Below are 22,649 nucleotides of genomic sequence, written 5' to 3' on the forward strand. Positions count from 1 at the left end.
CTGAGGCAGGCTGATTGTGGTGCCCACACTCGGGCAAGGCAGCTGCAACCCCCCCTTGTACGTTTGACCCTGTGGCTGATGCCATGGAATTGCCACAGATGCCAGCAGGGGTTTGCATCCTGGGGGATCCTCTCCACACGATTAGCAGATCACCTTTATCACACTGAGACAGTGGCTTGGGATCTGGTAGATGAATAGCAGAGCTTGTGGTTTGTGATCTGTCCTCTGGCCAAGGAGAAGCTCAGAAGGAGGAGAGGAGGGTGGAAGAGGAAGGGAGCAAAGCTCAAGGGCTCTGCCAGAGATGAAATGGAAAAAGGAGTTGCTGTGCAGCAGTTTCAGCCCAGAACAGAGGGAACTGCACGGGCTCCTCGAGCTGCCCGAGGGCATTTTGAACAACAAAACCAGCAAGCTCTGACAGGGCCAGGAGACCCAGGCAAGAGTGAATGGACAGAGGGGCTGCAGGGTCCCACAGGCAGGGTCCCACAGGCAGGCCACGCTCCTGCCCAGCCACATCCAGAGTGGCACTGCCCTTGCTGCTGCTGCACCGCCCCTCTGGCAGCCTGATCGGGGTTATGTAACCTTTCCTGACTGCTCTTTCCCCCGATCAAGTGAGGTTGCTGCTCCAGCTCCCTGCAAGGAGCAGCCGGAGCAGCCTTTCCTGAGCTGCCCAGAGCGACACAGCCAGCCCCAGCCTCCGAGGCAGCTGAGCAGCAGATCCTGCCCCACTGCCACCCCCGGGGAGCTGTGCTGGCAGAGCTGGCACCCAGGACATGGCACCAAGCCCCGGTGGGAGGCTGCAGGCCCTTGGCCAGGGAAGGAGATGGTTGGATCATGGGTTCTTCTTGCAGGGAGCAACTGGTGGGTGAAGCCTGGAGCACCCACTCACACGTGGGAGCAGACACAGGGGATAACACACTGCACTAGTGCTTTATGCACCTAACTCAAAATAAGATTTCTTTTTAAAAAACATATCTAAGAAGAATGATTTTTCTCTCTCTTTTTTTTTTGTTATTATTTTGAAGTTATAAATTATTGAAACAAATTATTCTCACTACTCTCCCAAATCATTCTGAGGCAAAGAAAAGGCAGCTCTACCTTCAACACCTTCAACACTGCTTTGTAACAAAATGAGTCAGATTCGTTTTGCTCATGATTTGCCCTTGGCTCCCTTTGTCCATGTCTTAAACTACATCCTGGCTCGGTCTGATTAGCAGCGTGTCCTCGGAGGCAGAGGAGGCCCTGCAAGAGGCCGAGGTATTGCAGGTCAAGATTAAAGTGCTCTGCGTGACATCCACTGTCAAAGCTGTAGCTGGCTTAACTCAGTGCAATTAGATGGCTCAGAGGTTACACAGTAACGGCAGCAGTGTTTCAGTGCAGCTGATTAAGGCACAGCCCTGGAGTTAAAGGATGTGATTAAAAGGCAGTGTCAGGGCTGAGACCTGGCAGAAGAGCTCAGCAGGCAGGGTTAAATCCACAGCTTCTTCTGGGGTTGGACACCCCAGGGCCGGGAAAAGATCTCCAAGTATCAGCTGAGCCAGCTCAGCTTTTAGGTCTGGAATGCCATCTTGTGATGGCAGTGGGGAAGTGGAAATGGCCCCTCTGTGGAGGCAGAGGAGATGATGGAATTACAGAATGGGTTGGGTCAGAAGAGACCATAAAAATAATTTTATTCCTCCCCCTGCCATGGCAGGGACACCTCCCACTGTCCCAGGCTGCTCCCAGCCCCAATGTCCAGCCTGGCCATGGGCACTGCCAGGGATCCAGGGGCAGCCACAGCTGCTCTGGGCACCCTGCCAGGGCCTGCCCACCCTCACAGGGAACAATTCCTGATTCCCAATATCCCATCCATCCCTGCCCTCTGGCAGTGGGAGCCATTCCCTGTGTCCTGTCCCTCCATCCCTTGTCCCCAGTCCCTCTCCAGCTCTCCTGGAGCCCTTTAGGCCCTGGAAGGGGCTCTGAGCTCTCCCTGGAGCCTTCTTTTGTTCAGGTGAGCACCCCCAGCTCTCCCAGCCTGGCTCCATGGCAGAGGGGCTCCAATCCTGGGAGCATCTCCATGGCCTCTCTGGACTTGCTCCAACAGCTCCAGGTCCTTCTGATGCTGGAGCAGCTCTGCAGGGGTATCTCACAAGGGCAGAATAGAGGGGGACCATCCTCCCCTCACCTGCTGCCCACTCCTCTGTGGGTGCAGCCCAGCACAGGGAAGTTTCTGGGCTGCCACTGTTGGTTCATGTCCAGCTTTTCATCCATTATATCCTCCAAGTCCTTCTTTGCTGGTCAATGAGCTCTTCTCCCAGTCTGTGCTCATGTGTGGGGTATCCCTGACCTGGTGCAGCACCTCAAAGAGGAAAAGGCACCATCGAGGCCATGGCTGCCCTGCCTTCTGCTGTGTGGGAGCCAAGCAAGGCTGGTGTCACTCACAGGGCAGTGCAAGCACCAACACCCATGAGGTGTCATCATCACGGGCCCCAGCCATGACAGACACCAGGGGGATAAAAGTTCTTCTCACCAAAGCCTGAACGTGCTTGGCTGTGGGGCTGGAGGTGACCACCATGGTAAATGATGATGTACATCCACAGATCTTTTCTTCCATAGGTTTACTGAATTTTCTTCCTCTTCCCACGGTACTACTCTGTCTTTTTCTCCAGTGACTGACAGTGTGGCCAAATGGTGTTGAGCCAAAATCTGATTGGTACAGAAGGATCACAGTAGCAGCCCTGCAGTGCCAGAGCTGAGCAGTGACGGGGGGCAGGCAGTGAGCCCTGGGCACGGGTGTGTTCAGGGCTGAGGTGACAGTAAAGGATCTCTCTTGCTGCCACAGGAGCTGCAGATATCAGCTACATGGGGGATGTCCCACCGCAAGCTTGGAGCACACGTCTTTTGAGGCACTACAGCTCCATGCCAGTGCAGATCTCTTGAGTGGATGCACTGTGCCAGCAGACAGTGCTCATGTCCTGGTTTAACCCATCCTGCTAATTTATGGGAGCAAAATCACTCAGATGTGATTCCTCCTTTATGATGCAACTGAACATTCACTCAACAGAGGTTACCCAGGCTTCTGGAGCCAGTTGAGTTGCTTTGAACACAAGCTGCAGGGCTGTGCTGGGATGCAGGGAGCTCAGGGGAGGCTGTGTCTAGACTAGAGGAACTCTCCAGGAGGCTTGCTGGGCTTTTGTTTTGTATTAACTCATATCTCTAATCTGGCTTGGAACAAAGCTTCTCAGTCCTTTCAGGCCTTGCCAGGACACTTGCAGGAGAAAAGGAGGCTCTGTTTAGTGGTCAGCAAGCCAAGATGAACAACAGGGACTGGCTGCAGCTAATGCAGAGAGCACATTCCTGTGACAGAAAAGGGCTTCACCCCCATGGCAGAGCGGCTCTGCGGTGTTTCATCTGGTTTGATGCTTTTCACCCAAAGTTCACAAATGATGTGCAGGCCTTTGTTTGAGCCCCCCTCCAAGGCCAGCAAGCAGAGAAAAAGCTGTGCACACAGAGGGAATCTGTACTGGGAAGTGAGAGACTGGTCCTGGCACTGAGAGTTACTGAGTTCTGGTATTTGGCATTCAGGAAGCTTTTGAAGTATCTCCCCAATCCTGCTGAAAATGTCTTATTAAAGAGACAAAGCATAATAATTTGGGCCCCATGCTGGGCTAATGAATTAAACAGTTCTAAACTGAAGCTGTGGCTTAGGGTCTTGGCAGAGTCATCATCCATGCCTGTGTGGGCATGTGCCCTTGGCCATGGGCAGCGAGACCCCCAGGAACAAAAGCATGAAGTGTTCTGTGTCTGCTCTTACCTGTCTCTCCCCAGACAGGTTTTGCTGTGCTGCACTGGTCATAGCTGGGAAACCTGTTCCTCACCAGGTTCATCAGTGACAGGGGAAGCACCGAGCTCCTTCTGCTCAGCACCAGCCTCTGTCCCTGCACACAGCAGTGTCCTGGGCACAACAAGCCCAGAGCTTCCCAGGACAAGGCAGGATCAGGCTGAGCTGGAGAGGAGCACCCCACATCCAGGAAGAATAGCTGCCTGCTTGGGCTGAAAATAGACCATGAAACATTTGAAGAAGACAGAGCTGGAGTGGATGATTGCCTGAGGCAAGGCACAGCTCCAGCTGAGTTCACTGCTGAGCTCTGAGAGCATAAGCACATGAGGAGCATGGGGGAGGGATGCCAGGCTTTCTGGAAAGGCCTTCAAGTGTCTCAATGGAGCACAAAGCCCAGAGAAAAACTTCCTTTGAATGGATCCCCAGCGAGGGAGTTACAGTTACACTGCTGTGCCCAGACATGGATACACAGAGCACTGGGCTGATGTTACAGCATCCAGTGGAGGTCAGGGAAGGTGTGGAATTGTGCTTCTCCCAGCAAGGCACTTGGCAGCACCACAGCTTTTTCTCTGCTTATTTCAGGGCTGGATTTTTGTTACTGGCAGCTGTTTCTGACCTGACACTTCTAGCTCCTGTGCCCGAAGTGGGACACATCAGGGGCAAGCAGAGGCAGCTCACCAGCCCTCTGCTTCCCATGAGCCGGTGCTTGAGTTCAGTTCTCCCAGCTCCACAGATCGTGTTCCTGCTCCGGCTCTGTCAGGGATGCTGGAAGTGTCCAAGGCCAGGTCGGACAGGGACTGGAGCAACCTGGGACAGTAGAAGATGTACCTGCCCATGGCAGGGAGTGGGACAAGACGACCTTAAAGTCCCTCCCGGTGCCTGATTACCGAGGTTTTTCACCGCCCCGGGGAGAGCGGCCGAAGCGAGCGGGGCGGTGTCTGTGGAATCACCTCGGCAGCATGGTCAGGCCTGCTCCTTTTCTGTCCCGCCGCCATGTGGAGATGAAGCGGTTCTGGGGGGCTGGGCTTCTTCAGCTCGCTGCCATAAGGGCCAGGAGCGGCTCTGGCGGGCCGGGCTCCCTCGCCATGAGGGCAGGGAGTGGCTCTGGCGGGCTGGACTCCTTCAGCTCTCCGCCGTGAGGGCAAGGAGCAGCTCTGGTGGGCTGGGCTCCTTCAGCTCGCCGCTATGAGGGCAAGGAGTGGCTCTGGTGGGCTGGGCTCGTTCAGCTCGCTGCTATGAGGGCAAGGAGCGGCTCTGGCGGGCTGGGCTCCTTCAGCTCGCTGCTATGAGGGCAAGGAGCGGCTCTGGCAGGCTGGGCTCGTTCAGCTCGCCGCCGTGAGGGCAAGGAGCGGCTCTGGCGGGCCGAGCTCCCTCGCCATGAGGGGCCACCGCCGCCATGAGGTGAGGGGGGGCGGGGTACAGGGCATGGGTGGCGGCGGCAGCGGGGCTGGAGACCGGGGCTCCGGGGCAGGAAGGCGCCACCTGAAATACTCACTGCCTCCTATTTAGCTGTTCGGCCGGGGGACTGGGGATGTTGCTCGGCTGTGGGGTTCAGAATTAATTCCTCAGCCTTTCGCTCGGTGTGCTGGCTTTTGTCCTCTGCCACAAGCCAGGCTGCTGCTGTTGAGCTTTGTGAATACAGATGGAATAATGGCTTATTTGTGATGTTTCTGCTGTCCTCTCTTTAGGCCTTCAGCCGATGACCGATGGCGGTGACCCGCCCGAAGGAGCAGCTCTGAGGTGCCCCGGCCCCGTCGCGTGTGGAACCCCGAACTGAGCTGTGCTGAGCTGTGCTGGGACAGCCGGGGAGGCGCTCCGGGAGGGCACTGGAGCCTGCGAGAGCAGATGTGAAGGGATAACCTGCCCGTGGGACACAGCAAGAGCTCTGGAGCCACATGGGTGAGGTGTGACCGTGAGCCAGCCTGGGAAAATGGGCAAAAATGTTTTGCTGTCTAAAAGGCCTCTGCTGGCTCCTGTGCTAGCCTCAGGTCCTCAGGGTGGAAATAACGTGGTTTATCCAGAAATAAGTTTAGCTTATCTATTCCTCTTGCTGGATGAAGCCTTGATGAGAGTAGGCATCATCAGAAAAGTGCCTCCACGTTTTTTCTGCCATCTAAACCCCCCAGTTTTGGGGTTTTTGTCTCCCAGCAGTAGTCAGCTGCCCATGGCTGCTCAGTGCCTGTGCCAGTGTTATGCTGCTGGGAGAAAAAGGTGCTGCTGAGCTTTCCTGGCACCAGCAAGGCCATCCTGGTGCTCAGTGGTGCCAGGTTTTGGCAGCACTCTGCATGCCTGAGAGTGGAGTAACTCCTGCCCGTGGAGACAGGTGACTAGACTGTACATGTTCATGCAGCAACAGGCAGCTTTATTGAGATCTAACTTATTTATATAGATAAGAAGGCCCATGAAGGTAATCCTCATTGGCTGAGCCAGTTACTACTCAGCTAACCAGCCAATAGCAGCCTGAGTCTCCAATGGCCTGGGCCTGCTCTTACTGGTCGAATTACATAAGCAAGGTAATTATATAATAAATCACTTATGAAGTTGGAATTATTTATACTGTGTGGCCTACAGGCCAGATGTAGAGCATCACAGAGGAATAGCTCATAAATATGGAACTTGTGTGTGTCATAAAACCTCTATAGCTTATAAATATGGAACTTGTGTGTGTCATAAAACCTCTGTTCGCGTGATGTTTGGGGCACTCGAATGGAGGAAGGATCCTCCAAGTGATCAGTGCTGCAATAAAAATGAATGCTTTTTGATACTCAAACTGTGTTAGAAAGTTTCTTTTTGGGTGATTTCAGTGTCAGTTCCACAAGGCCCTGTAGTTTCACAGTGGCTCCTTGGTTCTAAAGTGTCACGATGGCCTCAGTCCCACAAGGCCCCACAATGTCCAAAGAGTCCCCTTAATTCCATGGGGCCCTGAAGAGCTACAATGGCCCCTTGGCTCCATGAGGCCCTGCAGTGCCACCCTGGGGCAGGAGGCCAGGAGGAACTTGTTCCCCACACGCTGCAGCTCCCTGGGCCAGCTGGCACCAACACCTTCTCCCAGGCCAGCACTGCCTGGCACAGCCAAGGCCGAGCCACACTGCAGCTCCCTGCAAACCACGGCGGGGGCTGCGAGGCCAAAACCCGAGTCACAGACAGTTTGTCACTCTTCCTGTCTGTATCTGACCAAGAAATGTCCCATTGTGGGGTCCCCTTTCCTGCAGTCACTGCAGCACTGGGACCATCCCTGGAGCTCTGAGCAAGAGAAATGGCCAGCGCTGCACCTCTGCACTGACTCAGGGATGGTGGGAAATGCTCTCTGGGGTGGCTGGAACCATGGAAAAAGGACAGTTGGGAGCACAGAGGAAAACCCAGCTGGGCTGCTGGACTGGGGCAAGACATCTCTGTCTGGGGGAGAAGTTGACTGTGAAACTCCCTCCTGTGGATGCTCACGTGCCCAAGAGTTGGGCACTGAAGAGCATCACAACAACAGACAGGAGGATGGGGCGGCCAGGATTAAAGTGCCTCAGGGGGGTCTGGACTGGCCACACAAGGGTGAACCCTGGACACCATCTCCAGGTTATCCCTGACTGTGAAACATGGGCTGAGATCAATCAGGGCCTGCCGGATTTCTCCCGGCTGATTTATGGCCTGGAAAGGCTCGGAGATGGCCTTGGACAGCCCGCGCTTCAAAGGACGAGAAGAGGCTTCAGGTTTTTTCTCGATCTTCAGTATTTATTAGTTGTTTATGTAAAAGATTTTCTTTCGGCCCGACAGAGGTCTGCACAGCATGTCAGCCATGAGCACACTGAGAGCCCCCAGGGCGGTCACCTATCTTTATACTCAAAGTTACGTATACAATATTTACCTTTTCCCTCCAATACTTGTCACCCTTATTGATCAGTGCACTTCTAGTAATAACCAATCCCAAAGTGCCAACATCACCACAGAAGATGGAGGCGAAGAAGAAGAAGAAGAAGGACAGGACACGCCCCAATTCCTCCATCTTACTTCTCTAAACCCCCCTGTACAGAAATCCTAAACCCTGTGTTTTACACTCTAATTAACTTATCCCTTCACCATTTACCCCAGTGAAACCCTCCCATCCTCATACAGGTGTCGTCTCTCTTGCAGGATCAAAGTCCAGCCACCAGACACTTCTTGCAACATTCCAGGACTCCCGAGCCCCCCAAGGGTGGTCTCGGTCTCTCTGCACATCAGTCCTGAGGTGCTGAGATCCCACAAGGGCCAGGCCAGGCAAAGCCCCTGTGGTGTGGGGGGGCAATGGTGGGAATATAAATCTGGGGCGACACGTGGTCTTGGTAGTAGGTGTAGTAAATTGGGAGCACCATTCCTAAACCACAACAGCCCTGTCAGAACCAGGCCTGTCCCTGCACTGCCCCCACTCTGCTGCCCCACAGCTGCTGGATCAGGAAGGGCAGAGCCATGGGGGAGGAAAATGCACAGGGACTCCTCCTGGGAGCGACCTTCCATCCTGATACTCAGACCCCAAGGCAGAAATCCCCATCGTCAGCTGGGAGGTCACCGTCAGAGTCTCTGCCACTGTCCCACTTGGTGAATCTTTCACACTGAGATTTTGGTCCTTCCTTTCAGTTTCTTTACTTTTGGGGCTTTTAATGATTCCTCCATAAACATGGCAATTCATGTCCCTAATATGGCATTTCTTTCCTTTTTATGGAAGTGTTGAGAATTAGGCCACATTAAAATGCTGGCAGGGTGTGCATAGGTATTTGCAGCCCTGTGGAGAAGCAGTTGGGATATAAGAACCAAAAAAATGTAAAATGTTTTGAGTTAGAAGAGACCGAAAAGAGTCTCTGGTAAAACTCCCATTACCCAGGAACACCTTCACTCGTTCAGGTTGTACAAAGCCCCTGACCTTAAACATATCCAGTGATGGGGTTTCAATTCTGAGGGCAGCCTATGCCAGTGTCCTGCCACCATCATCAAAAAATATTTCATCCTTACAGAAAATCAAAATCTGCCCTCAGTCACTTAAAAGATACAGTGTATTATTCTGTATTATATTCTCCAATACAATCTTGGGCAAAAATGTACTCAGCAATTCCTGGACTTAAATCACATCTCCAGGGCTGAGCACCTTTGAGAAGGCCCAGAGATCTCCCAGGATGGGATTTGGAGGCCCCAAGAACATGATCACTGTATGGGAACTGGAAGTCCTGGGTTCAGTGAGACTGAGGGCAGAACAAGAACAGCCTGTGAGGATGACAAAGGTGGATTCAAATATATTGGACCTCTTCTTCATAGTGGAAATGAACCTGAGATAGAAATAATGTCACCAAGTGCAGCTGTGAAGACCCAGAATGAAAACAAGGAGAGATTAATTTCCCTCCCAGGGCAGGGCTGTGGCACAACACATCTCCCAGAAGGAGTCTGGGTCAGCCCCAGGCTCTGTGTGGGCAGGCAGGGGCAGGCAGGAGGCAGAGCTGTCAGCAAAGGAAGGGCCCAGCCAGGTGGGGCAGCCGGGGGATGCCGACAGCCTGCAGGGACAGAGACACAGGGCAGGGACACTGTGGGACAGCCTGGGCTGCACAGGGCACAGGGATGGGCAGCAGCTGCAAGACAGCCCTGCCAGAGCCAACTTGGGCAGCACTTTGGCCATGGCTGCTGGGCCTGGGCCTGAGGCCGGAGCAGGAGAAAAGTGACCCTTGCAGGGCTGGGGCCTCATTGCCTCCTTGTCCCTGCTCAGCAGCCTGGCAGGGGCCGCCCCATGCTCCTGCCCTTGCCATTGCACATCCCCACATGGTAGTGCCCATCCCGGCAAGAGCCCTGAGCAAGGAGGGAGGAACAGGATCTGCCTGGCCAGGGGCTGGGGCTCAGGCCTTGGCCCTTGGCATTCCTCAAACACATCCAGCTTTGCTCAGCACCAGAGACACCTTTGCCCTGTTTGTCCCCAGCTGTCATCACTGCCTCCAGTGTTCTGCTCTAACTGGAACCAGGGGAAAATTTCTCATTTGTGTCTCTCAGTGGTACCCATTAAAACTTGGAAAACTTTGGAGTTTCAATTTAATTTTGAGTTCTTGAGAAGTTTTTTGAACACTCTCTCAGGGACTCAGTTTGATGTAAATAGCACCAAATCCCCAAGAGTCTCATTTAAGTCCTTGTGCTGTGTCTGTGCTGCTGAGCTTTAAAGGAACAGCTCTTCCCAGGACCATCTCCTCTCCCAGCCCAGCAGGGCTGAGGGCTCTGCCTGCAGGCACTGAGGGGACAGCAGCCAGGCAGAGACAGGCTGAAGGCAATCAGGACTGGGAAGACATTGAGCTGAGACTTCACTTGGGGAAAGATCTTCACAGCCCTGTGCATGGTGAGTCTGTGGGTGCAGGGCAATGTCCCCTGTGCTCCTGGAGGGACCTCCTGAAGCCAGCACACCCCAGAGCCTGGGGGATGTGTCAGGAGGACTCTCCCAGTCTCTCTCTGGCACAGGAGCAGGAGGAGGAGGATGTGCTGCAGAGCGGGGCTGCCCTGGGCACCGTCAGAGGGACAGGGCAGGAAGGCTCCTGCTGCCAGGGACGGCTGCAGGGGCTGAAGCTGGGGCTGCAGCCAGGGCTGCCCAGGGCTGTCCTGCAGAGCAGCTCCTGCAGCCCTCAGGGCTCTTGGCCAGCCCAGGGCATGTGCCACCTGCCAGGAGCAGCTCTCAGCCTGCCTGGCAGCTCCCCATGGACGCTGCAGGGGAGAAGTTGGAGGTGGAAGGGGCCACCTCCATCAGGGCAGATTCCTCCTGCTGTGGAGATGGTGCTGCATGGCCAGGGCTGCTCTCAGCTTTCTTCTCAAGGGAAGGGAAAGGGGCTGTCAGCTTTGGCTGTGTCACTGAGACTCCTGCACTGTCAGCCTGGGCATCAGCAGATGGGCCTCAGATCTCCCTCAGACAATACCTCGTCAGCCTCCTGTCCCTACAGACAGCAGCAGCAGCACCTTGGCTTGCAGCATCTCTGTTTGTCTGGCCTGCCCTTAAGGCCCTGCTGCCAGGGAGATGCCCCTGGGCAGTGCCCTGTGCTGGGAGGGGTCTGCAGGGCAGAGCTGGGACCCCAGGGCTGGGCTGGGCTTGGGCAGCTCAGGCAGGGACAAGGCTTGGATAGAGAGAAACAGTTCCCAGTAGGCACAACTCCAGGCACCAGAGAGCCAGACCAGCCCTTGGTATCCTTTCCTGTTCATGTGCATAGGGAAAGAGAGAAAGGTTTGGAAAAAAAAATTTCAACTGGAGAATTCAAAAAGTCTACTTCATTTTTCAAAAAATATTAAAGCGTGATCACAGTGAAATAGAGAGAGGTTAAATGAACAAAGGGCACCTGTGTGGTTCCAGCAGGTCTGACTGCCCTGTGGCACAGGGAGCCCTGTTTTCCCTCAGGTCTCCCCAGTATTCAGGCTGAGTGCAATGCTGAAAATAAAGCAGCAACTCAGAAGGAGCACAAGCCTGAAATCAAAAAGGAAATCTGTCCAAGCTTGTCAATGTCTTTTTCAACAGCGCACCATGCCGAGAGTGAAGGAATGTCCAACAGCAGCTCCATCAGGCACTTCCTCCTGCTGGCATTGGCAGACACGCGGCAGCTGCAGCTCCTGCACTTCTGCCTCTTGCTGGGCATCTCCCTGGCTGCCCTCCTGGGCAACGGCCTCATCATCAGCGCCATAGCCTGCGGCCACCACCTGCACACGCCCATGTTCTTCTTCCTGCTCAACCTGGCCCTCTCTGACCTGGGCTCCATCTGCACCACTGTCCCCAAAGCCATGCACAATTCCCTCTGGGACACCAGGGACATCTCCTACTCAGGATGTGCTGCTCAGGTTTTCTCCTTTCTTTTCTTTATCACAGCAGAATTTTTCCTCTTGACCATGATGTGCTATGACCGCTACGTGTCCATCTGCAAACCCCTGCACTACGGGACCCTCCTGGGCAGCAGAGCTTGTGCCCACATGGCAGCAGCTGCCTGGGCCAGTGGCTTTCTCACTGCTCTTCTGCACACAGCCAATACATTTTCCCTGCCCCTGTGCCATGGCAATGTCCTTGGCCAGTTCTTCTGTAAGGTGCCCCAGATTCTCAAGCTCTCCTGCTCCCACTCCAACTTCAGAAAAATTCGTATTTCATTGCTTGGTGTCTGTTTAGGTTTTGGTTGTTTTGTGTTCATTGTTTTCTCCTATGTGCAGATCTTCAGGGCTGTGCTGAGGATCCCCTCTGAGCAGGGACGGCACAAAGCCTTTTCCACCTGCCTCCCTCATCTTGTTGTGGTCTCCCTGTTTATCAGCACTGCCTTTTTTGCCTACCTGAAGCCCCCCTCTATCTCCTCCCCATCCCTTGATCTGGCCCTGTCAGTTTTGTACTCGGTGGTGCCTCCAGCCCTGAATCCCCTCATCTACAGCCTGAGGAACCAGGAGCTCAAGAATGGTCTGAGGAAAATTATAAAAAATGATTTTCAGAAGCAATAAACACTCATTGTTCTACATAGCTGTGATGGTGTTACTCATTAATTCTCACTCTGTGTCCTGTATTTTTTGCTATTTACACAGCTGTTACACTTTTGTGAATTTGTTCACACAACAATTTTTGAAGCTACTGTTTTTATTTTAGTATTTTTCTTTAGTATTGTACCGAGAGACTGTATAAACCAGAATCTGTACTACCTCTTTACTCCCTATGTGCTTACACAAAATAAAGAACTCTGTATTGCCCTGTGTGCCTGACATCTTTCCTCCCTGGCTTCTCTGGATCTGTAGGGTCGCTGCCTCTGGGCAGAGCTCGAGCAGAAAAGGGAACCCCAGTTATCCTCCCTGCCAGGGAGCCCCCGGGCTTCTCCTCCATAACCTCCCCTTCCTTCACTCCCACACTCCCCTTCAGAGCCCCTGTGCTGGTTTTAGGCCTCAGGGCTCTGTCAGCTCAGTCCCTGTCCTGCTGTGTGACTGTCCAGGGACTGCAGGCAGGGACAGGTCATGGGCACTGCTGGGACAGAGCTGGGCTCTGCAGCAGCATTTCCATTGTGCAAGGGCATCTCCCCAGTGCAGGGCCTGAAAGCTTCAATCCTCTTCCCAGTTTGCTCTCAGGGATGTGCCCAACACAGGGTCATGGAGAGGAAACCAGCAGTGACCAGCAGAAGTGTGGCAGTGATCAGGGTGGGGGCTATGCCAGCATTGCCCTTGCAAAGCCAGCACTGCTACAGCAGTGGCCTCTCACCCCAGGTCACAGAGGTAGTTCTTCCCTCCATGGAGGGACATCAAGTGACGGGGTCAGGAGTCTGTGTTTGCAGTGCATGGCCATTCCACAGCCTTGAACATCGTGTGTGTTTGATGGGACATAAACCCAGTGAGCACAAACACCCTCAGCTGCTCCTGGAGCTTTCAGAGAGTAACATCCCCTGGGAACCCCTGGATGAGCTCCTGAGCACAGAGCTCCCCATTTTCATCCCTTTGGCCATGGGGCACCTCAGGAAGGGCAGGGCAGGGCAGTGCAGGGCAGGGCAGGGCAGGGCAGGGCAGGGTGACACCCGCAGGGCTGAGGTCCCTGCCAGGCTCTGGCAGTGGCAGTGGAGCCCAGGGAGCTCCTGCCCATGCTGCAATGAACTCTGTGTGTGTGTGTGCAAGGGAAGAACTCGTGTGCCTGGACAGCCCTGGGGCTGTGAGCAGGGCATGAGCCCAGCTCAGGGGTGGGCACCTGACAGAGCCCTGATATTGCTGGCTGTGCCTATGTCTTTGTTTAGGGCAAATCTGTGAGAAAACCTCCAAAGGGGGCGCCTCCAGAAAGCAAACCCACACGACCCCTCCCCTCAGCCTGTTCGGGAAGGATTCCTTGGAGAGAAATGGAAAGAACCTGTTTATTTAACAGGCAAAGCACTCCCAAGCACACAAAATGAACAGTACCAGATGACAACACTCTTTCACTACTCTGAAAAACATGACCAATTCAGAAAGTCTCTCTCGGGGGGTGGTCACTCTGTTCTCAGTCCCTCTGGTGCTGGGGCAGCTGCTGCAGCCACAAGGTGCAAACTCTCAGTGTTCCCAGGTCCCAGTCAAGAGGTTTGAGTAGGTCCAAAAAAGGGAAAGGAGAAACAGTCCAGGGAAAAATTTGGACTGCTTAACTAAACTAACTAATCAGCAGAAGCAAATAGCAAGGGCAAAGCAGGAGCAAAGCAGAAGCAAGAGCAAGAGCAAAGCAAAAAGCAAAAGCAGCACAATGTACTGCCCTGTCTCTGTGTCGTACCAGCTGTGGGGGAGCGGCTGATAGCAAAACCAAAACAAAACATTCGCTCTTCAGAGACACACTTGAAGGCACAGAACATAATATCCAGCATAAACAGAACAGATGAATGGGGATACAAGCATCATAACGTCACCCTAGGAAATTCCGCCCCTTATCCCCATATTGTCAACATACTACCACACATCATGCATTTTATTGATGTAAAACTTCCATCTGTTCCCCCCAAAAATTACAAGCAATATTCATCATGCCCTCATTGCATCCCCACACTGGACCACTGAACCCAGGCCCCATACCACAGAGCTGCAGGATTCCCCCCTTTCACTTTACTCACTGAAAGCTCCATCTTTCACTTGCTAACACCCTCGATACTTACACATTTCCTTCTATCTCATGTCTGTATGGTTTTTAATGTACAGACAATTGCAGTAACATCCAACGAATATAATTTTTGCATTTGCATATCATTTTCACCCCACAATCAGATCTCCCTGAATTACACATCATGTTGTTCCATCTCTTTGCATTATCCACCATGTGCAACCTGAGCAAAGACAATCCCAATAATGGGTTTGTCTTTACTTGAGGCAGAATTGATCCACACAGTCTTCCCTAACAAACCTCTGATATGTACCACTGGGACTTTGTCTCCAGCTAATATATTCAGGGACTCAGACTGGGCAGGACCTGCTTGGTTGGTGGAACCTCGGGTGTTAACTAACCAGGTGGCTTTTGCTAAATGCTGCTCCCAATTTTTGAAAGATCCCCCACCCAAAACTTTCAACTGGGTTTTAGTAGTCCATTGTACCTCTCCACTTTTCCTGCAGCTGGTGCATGGTAGGGGATATGGTACACCCACTCAATGCCATGTTCCCTAGCCCAGGTGTTGATAAGGCTGTTCTTGAAATGAGTCCCATTTTCTGACTCAGTCTTCTCAGGGGTACCATGCCTCCAAAGGACCTGCTTTTCAAGGCCCAGGATGGTGTCCTGGGCCGTAGCATGAGACACAGGGTAGGTTTCCAACCATCCAATGTTGGCTTCCACCATGGTCAGCACGTAGTGCTCGCCCTGGAGTGTCTCGGGCAGTGTGATGCAGTCAATCTGCCAGGCCTCCCCATACTTGTACTTGGACCACCGCCCACCGTACCACAGGGGCTTCACTCGTTTGGCCTGTTTGATGGCAGCACACGTCTCACAGTCGTGGATGACCTGAGCAATACTGTCCATGGTTAGATCCACCCCTCGGTCTCGTGCCCATTTATAGGTGGCATCTCTGCCCTGGTGGCCTGAGGCATCATGGGCACATCTAGCTAGGAATAACTCTCCCTTATCTTCCCAATCTAGGTCTATTTTGGACACCCCTATCTTTGCAGCTTGGTCCACCTGCTCATTGTTTTGGTGCTCCTCATTGGCCCTACTATTGGGTACATGGGCATCTACATGGCGGACTTTCGCAGGTAGCCTCCCTACCCTGGTAGCAATGTCTTTCCACTCATTAGCAGTCCAAATTGGTTTCCCTCTACCCTGCCAGTTTGCCTTTTTCCACCTCTCCAGCCATCCCCACAGAGCATTGGCTACCATCCATGAATCAGTGTAGAGGTAGAATTTTGGCCATTTCTCTCTTTCTGCAATGTCTAGGGCCAGTTGAACAGCTTTGAGTTCAGCAAGTTGGATTGATCCACCTTCTCCTTAGGTAGCTTGTGCAACCTGTCGTGTGGGGCTCCATACGGCTGCTTCTGGTTCATTCCCACAATGCAACAGGAACCATCAGTGAAAAGAGCGTATCGTGTTTCCTCTGGGGGCAGTTGGTTATAGGGAGGAGCCTCTTCAGCACGTGTCACTGGTTCTTCTTCCTCTTCATCTGTGACACCAAAATTCTCACCTTCAGGCCAATTGGTAATGACCTCCAAAATCCCAGGGCGATTCAGTTTACCTATACGGGCGCGCTGAGTGATGAGAGCAATCCACTTGCTCCATGTAGCACTGGTGGCATGGTGAGTGGAAGGAACCTTGCCTTTGAACATTCACCCCAGCACTGGTCGTCGGGGTGCCAGGAGGAGTTGTGCTTCAGTGCCTATTACCTCCGAGGCAGCCTGGACTCCTTCATAGGCAGCCAAGATTTCCTTCTTTGTGGTAGTGTAGTTGGCTTCAAAGCCTCTGTAGCTTCGACTCCAAAATCCTAGTGGTCTGCCTCAAGTCTCCCCAGGCACCTTCTGCCAAAGGCTCCAGGACAAGCCATGGTTCCTGGCTGCAGAGTAGAGCACCTTCTTCACCTCTGGTCCTGTCCTGGCTGGGCCAAGGGCTACTGCATGAGCAATCTCCTGCTTGATCTGGACAAAGGCTTGTTGCTGATCAGGGCCCCACTGGAAATTGTTCTTCTTGCAGGTGACCAGGTAAAGAGGGCTCATGATCTGACTGTACTCAGGAATAGGCATCCTCCAAAAACCTATGGCGCCTAGGAAAGCTTGTGTCTCTTTCTTATTGGTGGGTGGAGACATTGTTGTGATTTTGTGGTTGACATCTGTGGGAATATGATGCCGTCCATCTTGCCACTTCACTCCCAGGAATTGAATCTCACGAGCTGGTCCCTTTACTTTGCTCTTTTTAATGGCAAAACCAGCTCCCAGGAGGATCTGGATGATTTCCTTCCCTTTCTCAAACACTTCCGCATCTGTGTTCCCCCACACAATGATGTCACCAATATACTGCAGATGTTCTGGAGCCTCACCCCTTTCTAGTGCAGCCTGGATCAGTCCTTGGCAGATGGTGGGGCTGTGCTTCCACCCCTGGGGCAGTCGGTTCCAGGTGTACTGCACTCCCCTCCATGTGAAAGCAAACTGAGGCCTGCATTCTGCTGCCAGAGGAATGGAGAAAAATGCATTGGCAATGTCTATAGAGGCATACCACTTTGCTGCCTTGGACTCAAGCTCATACTGGAGCTCTAATATGTCTGGCACGGCAGCACTCAATGGTGGAGTCACTTCATTCAATGCACGGTAGTCCACAGTCAATCTCCATTCTCCTTCAGATTTTCGCACAGGCCAAATGGGGCTGTTGAAGGGTGAGTGGGTCTTGCTGAGCACCCCTTGGCTCTCCAGCTCTCGAATCATCTTATGGATGGGATCACAGCATCTTGAGTAGTTCTATACTGTCGTTGATGCACTATGGAAGTGGCAATTGGCACTCGTTGCTCTTCTCCTGTCAGACATCCTACTGCAGATGGATTCTCAGACAACCCAGGTAAGATGTTCAATTGCTGGATGCCCTCGGTCTCTACAGCAGCTATTCCAAATACCCATCAGAGGCGTTTTGGGTCTTTGAAATACCCACTTCGAAGGTAGTCTATGCCCAAAATACATGGGGCCTCTGGGCCTGTCACAATAGGATGCTTCTTCCACTCATTCCCAGTCAGGCTCACATCAGCTTCCACCAAAGTGAAATCCTGAGATCCCCCTGTCACACCAGCAATAGAAATGGACTCTGTCCCCACATGTCTCGATAGGATTAATGTGCATTGCGCACCAGTGTCAACCAAAGCTTTGTATTCTTGTGGTTCCCATGTGCCAGGCCAACGAATCCACACAGACCAGAAAACACGATTTTCCCTGGCCTCTACCTGGCTAGAGGCAGGGCCCCTCTAAGCCTGGTTATCCTCCTTCCCCTGGGCATATGTTTTGGATGTTCCTTCGAGGGGGTCAGACATGTCATCATCATCATACCTGGCCGTTCGGCTACGGGCAACTGGAGCTGCTTTCCTTCTGGTGGCTTCCTTCAGTTCACGCACCCGTCGTGCCAGAACAGCAGTAGGTTTTCCATCCCACCTTCTCATGTTTTCCCCACAATCAGGCAGGTAGAACCACAGCTCAGCTCGTGGGGTGTACCTTCTCTCGCCATCTGGGGAACCTCTGCCTTGGAAACCAGAACCTCTGATCTGTACTGCTGAAATTTGGAGAAGGTCTTCTTTAATCTCCTCTTTAACCTTCTTATGATTCTCCTGTATCTTATCCTCTAAGTTCTGCAGACGTATTTCTACCGCTGTGATTCTGGCATGTGTCAGGCCATGTACAGCATCTGCATATGCTTGGAGCTTCCTTGCTATGTCAAGCACAGTCTCATCCCTCTCATCCCTCTTCATGATGGCTAAGGCAGAAGCATATTCATGTGGCCCAAGTCGTACAAGTTTTCGCCACATCACAGACGTGCATGGTACCAAGTCTGGGTTCCTAGTTGTTACATCATCTGAGAAGATAATCTCTGCCACTGCCATTTCTCTCAGGTGTTGGATCCCTTGCTTTATGGTCTTCCACTGAGTTTGTTGCATATAGAGATCATCTGCACACAGATATCTTCGTGCAACACTTTCCAAGACCCGTGCCCAGAGGCTGTGTGGATTAGCCTCCCTCATTGTGGAGAGTTTTGTCAAAGAGTGGCTTGAGGAGAGGGGACACAGCTGAATCAATTTGGTAAAGATGTCCTAACTAGGGCAGAGGCCCTTTTGCAGGCAGGGTGTCCTTGTTCACAAAGAAGATGCTGAAGTTATACAAGGATGGGGTGTGGAATGCAGAAGTTGCTATTCTTGCTAACCACAGGAATGTAGATAAAGGCTAAATTAGGCGGGGTTGACATGTAGCTGAATAGCCAACCCTGAGCTCATCTTTTGCAATATGTATGAGGCTGATTATGTACTGTATTTAGGTTGCCGAATTAATCAATAAATTAGACCTGTTGATGACCATCTGGTGTCCTGGTCTCCTTCCTTCGACACCTCATAATTTCTTGGTCGATGACAGGATCCTGTGACAGGGATCCCAAATGCCTGGCTTCAGTGCCATCCAGAATTGTAGCCTCACATGCAGCACCCCAGAGATGGACCAGCCAACTAATTATGGATTCATCAGGTCGTCAAGTGTAATCCTTCCGTAGGCCACGAAGGTCCTTCAGGGAATAAGGCTCAATATTTGCATCTGATCTTGCACCTGCTGCTTTGACTCCTGATTTTATGTCAGAAGGCATTGAGGTTCCTTCTCCTTCTTCATCATCATCATCATCCACTGGTCGATTGGTCTTGTCCCTGCATTTTCCAACTTGTAGTGCTGGTAGCAACAGCCATTGGTTTAGCTGCTGGCTTAGGCTCACTATCTGGTTGGGCTACTGGCTTCAAGCCTGGGGTGTTGGCTGCAGCCTGAGTGACTGGGATAGCTGCTGATTTATCTCCCTGCCCCCCTGCCTCTGTCTGCTGCCCAACAGTATCTAGCAGTGTGCAATAAGCATTTGCCAGGGCCCAGCTCACTGCAATGACATTCCTCTCCTTAGGCTCATCCTGGTACTTCTCTTTCAGATATTTGCCCACCTCAGCTGGGTTCTGAATTTGTTCATGGGGAAAATCCCAGACTATAGGGTCAGAGAATTCCTTCAGGATTTGGCCCATATCCTCCCATTTCCCACACCACTTAGGATTTCCCACACCGGGGTCTACTTCTGAGTCAGGGGTCTCATCAGCCCGTCTAGAAATCTCAGCCCTCATTCTAGAGAAGCAGCAGGCTGTATAGAGGAAGGTTACCACATTGAATACCAGGAAGATGGTTTCTTTAACACTGAGGGGAAACTGAACATCCTTCACTAGTGATGCAACTGATTCATAGGACAAGAAGGAAAGCAGAGGCTAAAAAACCTCATTCCAAACTGCTCCTCCTCTAACAAACTGGGTGCATAACCATAGCCATGAACCATTCATACCTGGAGCAGACCCTAGCATGTTTATAAACTTCTTGCAAGTCATTGCCACCAAGCCCAGCAGGATAGCTACTCTGGTCACTGCCCCTCTGATGTAAAAACTACGTATTAGGGACAATACTAGAGCTATTTCTGGATAAGAAAATAAACCTAGGGACCAGAGAGGTGTTAAAATCTCAAAAAACCCTAGGGACCAGAAATGCATGCAAACCTTCTTCCCAACAGATATTATGAATTCAAAAAGCATGGCTATTAGCTGATATAAACAAACACAGAGTAATAGCAACCAAAATGCAGTCAAAACAGGGTTTTTCCACTCTCTTGAGCCCCACATTGGGTGCCAAGATTTTGTTCTGGTTTAGGACAAATTTGGTAGAGAATCTCCAAAGGAGGGCCCCTCCAGAAAGCAAACCTACAGGGCCCCTCCCCCCAACCGGTTCAGGAAGAATTTCTCGGAGAGAAGTGGAAAGAACCTGTTTATTTGACAGGCACAGCAACCCCCAGAACACAAAATGAACAATACTGGATGACACCGCTCTGAAAAAGGTGACAAAATCAGAAAGTCTCTTTCGGGGGTGGTTGCTCTGTTTGTCCCTCTGGCGCTGGGGCAGCTGCTGCAGGCCAAACGGTGCAAACCCTCGGTGTTTCCAGGTCCCAGTCCGGAGCAGGTTTGAGGTGGTCGAAGAAAAAGGAGAGGAGAAACAGTCCAGGAAGGAATTTGGACTGTTTAGCTAAACTAGCTAATAAGCAGAAGCAAAAGCAAGCAGAAGCAAGAGCAGAGAGAGAACAAGCAAAGCAGAAAGCCAAAAGCAAAAAGTGAAAATAGCCCTATGTACTGCCCATCTCTGTGTCCCTGATAAGAGAAACCCAAACAAAACTTTCACTCTTCAGAGACAGTCTTAAAGGCACAGAACAGATGAATGGGGATAACAAGCATCATAACACAGCTCCATCCTGGCTCTGCAGGGGCTTCCTGGGTGAGCTCACTCCTTGTGAGAGACACTTCTGGAGTTCACGTTCTCTTCGGGCCTGCACCAGCATTTCTCCTTCCTGACATCCACACTCTTGTTAGAAAACCGGGTCATTCAGGAGATAAGGATGCATGCAAAGATCTCTGATGGAAGGCAGAGAACCTCTATGGCCATCTCAGTATATGGAGGAGGACCAAGGTGTTTCTTCCTCTTCTGTCAACTGAGAATTCTGACCAGCAGTAACAGAGTTTCTCATAAGGCCCCATGAACAAATGAACTTACACAGCCCTGGGGATGCCAGCGAAGGAAACCATGTGTCATGTAATGCAAACCATGTGTCATGTAATGCATGTATGAGCAAAGTCAGCAGACCCCAGCTACAGCATGGGATAGTTCCACTCCCTCAGGACATGCAAAAATTTAAAGGATAAAAAGAAGGCTTCAGGGCACAAGAGGGTGCAGGAGGAAAACATGAGGGGAAAAAGCAACCATCTCTGGATGGAGAAACATCTCTGCCTGTTCAGGATCAGTCAATAGAACTCGTCTCTATTCCTCTCCTCAAGGGATGCCCTTAGGTGAGCTTTGCATCTTACACTGCTTTGGAGCAGAGCCAGGAAGATTCAAATAGACAGATAGATAGACAGATCTCACTTTTATAATCTCTCTTTACTGTGGTGTGGTATTTACATTCTTTGAACACAGAGAGATATAGTTTTCTCTCCTAGGTTTTTTTTAAGGGAAGGTAGTGAGAAAGAGAAGAAGAGAAAACAATTATAATCTCTATTTGCTGTTCTTGTTGTTTAGTACATGTAGAATGTGTTATAGTGATTGTTTACTGAAAGTGATTTGTTAATTGGATTTTAGTGGTAGTTGTTTAGCTTGATTAGCTAATTAGATAAAAGCTGTGTTGTGACTGTCTGGAGACAGTCACAAGTTTTTCTTTAGCAGCTTTTTAGTACAGTATGTCTTTAGTATAGTTTTAATAAAGTACGAGTGTAATATAACATAGCTTAAGAAAGCATTTGTTTAACCTTCTAAATCATAGAGTCAAAGCACATTATTCCCCACGTGGGGGTCACCCTGAATCAATCCTGTCCTTTCTGTCGCTACACACGTCAGCACTCGGCAGCAGTGCCCCAACCAGCAGCCATCCTGAACTTGCTCTCCTGTTGCTTCAGTAACCCACACTCTTGGGGAATCTGGAGCATGTAGGTCCTTATGGAATGCAACCAGACCCAGAGCATTGCACTGGGAACGGCTCTCTTTGTGCATCTGTGCTCGGGCAAGTTCTTCGCTTGGACTCGACCACACTGATGGTGCTGAAGTTGCTGGAATCAGAAATGCAGCCCAGCCCCTCCCAGCCCCTCTAATCTCTCAGCACCAGCTGGAATGCAAGGTCATTGATTTCCTGCTCAATTCCCAAACACAACACACACTGATTCCCTGGGCTGCCAAAAGACACAGGAGCTGTTAACCTGAAAGTGATGTGTTTCTGCCAGTGCTGGAAAAGGGCAGCAAAAACTGAGAAAAAGCTCCCTGGAGAAAGAGAAATTACACAAGGCTTCTCCTTCTAGCAAACAAACAAGCAAATAAACAAACAAAATATGAAAGTGTTACCCACACCAGTGTCTAAAGCACTTGGATGCAGTGAAGGGATGTCTGGCAGGGAAACAGCCCTTGTGCTGAGCATTGGCTCTATGGATCCAAGGCAGGGATCAATGGAAGTCTGCCTGAAGGTCCCTCATGAGCCCCCATTGTCCAGGGTAAAGCTCCCTTAGCACCTCCTCCCTGGCCTTGTGCTGCACCCCTTGCCCAGCTCCCCTGTCCCTCTGTGCCCACGCTGCAGCCCCTCCATGACTTTCTGCTTCCCAGGGCCCACAGCTGCACACAGCACTCCAGCTGTGGCCGCAGCGCTGCC

At 51.7% G+C, this 22,649-nt stretch overlaps 1 protein-coding gene and 1 non-coding gene across 2 annotated transcripts; both read left to right on the forward strand.

Moving 5' to 3' along the window:
* Positions 1–5,002: 5,002 nt before the first annotated feature.
* On the forward strand, positions 5,003–12,262 carry LOC134433388 (olfactory receptor 14J1-like). Its single transcript, XM_063182245.1, has 2 exons — positions 5,003–5,024; positions 11,652–12,262. Exons 1-2 carry the CDS (start codon positions 5,003–5,005, stop codon positions 12,260–12,262), a joined length of 633 nt encoding a protein of 210 aa, XP_063038315.1.
* On the forward strand, positions 5,961–6,164 carry LOC134433500 (small nucleolar RNA SNORA74). Its single transcript, XR_010031572.1, has one exon. It is a non-coding gene; the product is annotated as a small nucleolar RNA SNORA74 (small nucleolar RNA).
* Positions 12,263–22,649: the final 10,387 nt, after the last annotated feature.

Source organism: Melospiza melodia, unplaced genomic scaffold, assembly GCF_035770615.1.
Source record: "Melospiza melodia melodia isolate bMelMel2 unplaced genomic scaffold, bMelMel2.pri scaffold_18, whole genome shotgun sequence".
In the NCBI taxonomy this organism is placed as follows: domain Eukaryota; kingdom Metazoa; phylum Chordata; class Aves; order Passeriformes; family Passerellidae; genus Melospiza; species Melospiza melodia.

Bases quoted from the DNA above. Each gene is read 5' to 3' on its own strand.
- LOC134433388 (XM_063182245.1), top strand. From the start codon at position 5,003: ATGAGGGCAAGGAGTGGCTCTG. The intron at 5,025-11,651 runs GTGGGCTGGGCT...TCTTTATCACAG, and splicing joins GAGGGCAAGGAGTGGCTCTG to CAGAATTTTTCCTCTTGACC.